General features: G+C 41.7%; 1 protein-coding gene across 1 annotated transcript; it reads right to left on the reverse strand.

Annotated features, from left to right (window-relative positions):
• Window positions 1–2,228: 2,228 nt before the first annotated feature.
• Window positions 2,229–2,588, reverse strand: LOC142766001 (uncharacterized). The gene has a single exon (XM_075867811.1). The coding sequence runs from the start codon at window positions 2,586–2,588 to the stop codon at window positions 2,229–2,231; it is 360 nt and encodes a 119-aa protein (XP_075723926.1).
• Between the last annotated feature and the right edge of the window lie 981 nt (window positions 2,589–3,569).

A 3,569-nucleotide genomic window follows, 5' to 3' on the forward strand; every position in this document is an offset into this window, starting at 1 on the left:
GAAAAAGACGGTCTTCTCACGTCACCAACAAGCACACCAGCCCGCCACGGAAACGTTCGCCTGGCTTGCCAATCTGTCTACCGAGCAACGAGAGCAAGTGTAGGCACTTCTGTGCAGCGAAAACACGCTGGTCACAACGGAGTGACGCCAGAGGACGAGGCAGTCACAGTGATCAGGCCTGAAGTTATCTAAATGGCATTAGACTGGATTCCAAGAGAAGCCAACCACGTGAGAGGGAGACAAAAAATTAGCGAGGACAGATGAGATTAAGAAGGAAGTTTACGCGTAAGACACGGCCACAGAAAGTGCAGGACGGGGTTGATTGGAGGAACATGCAGCGCGTATAGTCAGGCTGCTACTGTTGCCGATACTGCTGGTCGATTCCACGAAAGACCGAAAAACGTGCTATACTCAATACCTCCTGGTTTGCTCGTATTTTTTATATTTTTAGAGTTGAAAAAGTTTATTTTAACTAGTTTGCGCAAGAAAATATAGGGATGTAAAGTACCCAAAGAAGAGTTGTTAATGCTGCTCGTGTCAGTGTTGATTCTTGTGCCCTCCTTTTTTATTTTTGCGTAACTTTTAAGAAATATACTAGTATGCATTTCATTCGAAATGTCGTTTTTTAGGAGAACATTCATACTCTCAGTAAATATCACACTAATGTTATTTCACACAATCAGAAAAAGAAAAACAGCGTTATTGTATTTTTTGCCAAAAAATATATCATATACATGGAAGTGAACACATTCTGAAAACGCAATGTTTGAAAATAAAAAAGTTTGTTCTCAACAAATTAAGCCAACATGTTTTTTTTTTAGAATATAATAACGCAGTTTACCGAGTACAATTTAAAAAACATTGAGCGAAATTGAGAGTGTGTTTTTTATATAGGTTTTCATGTTTAGAGCTACAAAATTCACTCCTTTGAAAACTACTGGACAAAAAATAAAATGCAGAGAATAATTATTCATTTAGGGTGCTATCAATGCTGGAAGTATGAACAAGCTATAACATTCACAGAAACAGAATCTGGCCCCCAAAAAACGAGCGACTGTTATAAACATGTCGTTTTTCAATAATATTTAGAAATACCTAGGTTGCCCAGAGCTTGATAAAATTATATAAGCTATTTCTTCATTACTTCTAGCTGTGCTAAGCAAAAAGAATTTCTGATATATAGCTTGCGCCACTGTTAGCATGATCGCGAATTCCCGAAAACCCACTTTTAAAAAAATGGCCGTTGTACCCGGCGATGCTTCTCAATTTTTCCTTGGTTCAAAAAAAATGTTAGTTGAGAAAAAATTGTAATTTCAAGCTGTTAAATCACACGGGCATGGTATAAAACATACGAGAAAAATAGGACATATCAAGTATACCACGTTTTTTATCTTCCGCGGAATCGGCCAGCTGGTGATGATGTTAATAATGCCTAGAGCGGAGACCATTAAAACTACGCACTGAAAGGGTTGAGCGGATAGCAAGGACATTGCGTTACAGAATTTATGAATAAAATATTCACTTGTATTATCAAGAAAACTATTCGAACTAACGAACCCATTGCTTTCACTTGAGAATACTCTGAGTGATTGGATATGTATCTGAATGATCTGCTGTGGTGGATAAGTGGCTAAGGTACTCAGCTGCTAACCCGATGATGGCGGTGGTCACATTTCGGGTGAGGTGAAATGGCTAGCGATGGGATTCTTAAACATGGTTCGATTTTCAATCAAAGCAAAAAAACTATTAAATTTGTTTGCATCTTTTGTATTTGGTTCGCGGAAAACAGTTCTCGCTCAAAACTAACGCACAACGAGTTATTCAACGCGTTGAAAATGAGACGGGCGTTTCGATCGTAAAGTTTCTTTTATTTCTTAGATTATAACAACGGAAAGCAACCAGCGCTTGCTACTTGTCGTTGCATCCGTCTTACGAAACGAACGACTTAGCAAATATAAGATCACTCAGCGCGTTTTGCTTGCTGTTGCTTCCATTTACTGAAACAAAAAAATTATCCTACTGAAAACGAAGTCCAACGCCGTAGTAGCTGAGAGAAAGAGACTTAAAAAATCAAACTATTTCCCACAGAAACGGCAAATCGCAGACAGATAAGCCACACGTGCTGTGCCGCCCTGTGCTGGGAGAAGGCGACTATTATGGTGATTGGCTCTTCCATGAAGACTTGCTTGTACACTGACACCATTTACACGGCTACGTTGGCGATCGATTCAAGTGTGTTCAAATAGTCCCTTTTGCGCACGGTGCCCAACCCTTCGGAACACATATTCGATGTTTTGCGTCATGTATCTGGACAGGAAAAGCTGGGCAACCGCCTTCTCTAGCATCCTGGCAAAGTCGACTAGCCTGGACTTGTTGTCCAGCTTGGTACTGCGTAGCATTCCTTTTGTCCAGCTGAACATGGCGGCCATCGAGTTCATGGACATCTCCAGACTAGTCATGTAGCAGCGGAAGTGCTTCGTAATGGTGCGTTCGGCGACGTTTGCAAACATGGTTGGATCGTCGGGGAAGAGGCCGCTGATCATCAGGTCGAACAAGCTGAAACCCTGAGCCACGAACCATGAATGCATTTCGCTGTAGTACGTCTTGCAGACCAACACGAAGCCGTGTTGCGTGTGCAATGACCTGGGTAGCAGGATAAGTTGTTAGTAAGTCCTATAGAGAACTTAAGATATTCACACTTCACAACTTATTGCATACACGTCTGCGTGAAGCAACAGGAGTTGATGAAGCCCAGGCTTTTTTTTACTAGACACCACCCAATGAGACTAACAGACAATGAAGCATTAACGTGAAGAAATTGAAGTGGATGAACGGACAAGTTGCTGACGGTAGGAACCAAACCTAAAACATTCGGATAACGTCTCCGTTATTCTAAATATTTAGCTAAAGCGTCGGGCGTGTTCCTGTCCTGCCAGCCACCTTTCAAAAATATGCGATCTCGAGTATCAGGCCAGCACAGTTCTTTGAAGAGAGCAAGCTTGTGCCACTTGTATGCAACAAAAACCCAGCACCAGATGACCAACAGTGGACAAGAGGTGGCATCTCGTTGGCCAAATTGCGCTAAAAACGTGTGATCGATGTAAAAACATCGATACCGTTTACTTGACTACCCTGCCAGCACGCACTATAGCGAAGCGATTAATGAGCTTGTGCTGAAAAAATTCGGCAGATCCCACGTGCCTGAGAATCGACGTTATGGGAAGCATGCAAAGGAAAGGTGACCGTGTTGCAATTTTTTATTGAGCAACACGTCATGAAATGTCGTTAAATATATGTACAAATGTTTCACGCACAGACATATGTTAAAGAGTTGCAGATGTTTATATAACCAATTGTTTGCACTTGCGCAACAATGTTATATGTAACATGCGTATTAGCAATACCAGAAGCTGGTATGAAGCGCTGATGCTCGCGAGGACTCTGGCCCTGGACATTGCTACATAAACAAGCTTCAGGGCATGGCAACTAATAACGATTGGCATCAACCCGACGCGACCGCTGTATCAAAAGAGTACACATGTAATGTTTATAAAATAGGCACCACTACA

Source organism: Rhipicephalus microplus, chromosome 6 (assembly GCF_043290135.1).
Source record: "Rhipicephalus microplus isolate Deutch F79 chromosome 6, USDA_Rmic, whole genome shotgun sequence".
Classification (NCBI taxonomy): domain Eukaryota; kingdom Metazoa; phylum Arthropoda; class Arachnida; order Ixodida; family Ixodidae; genus Rhipicephalus; species Rhipicephalus microplus.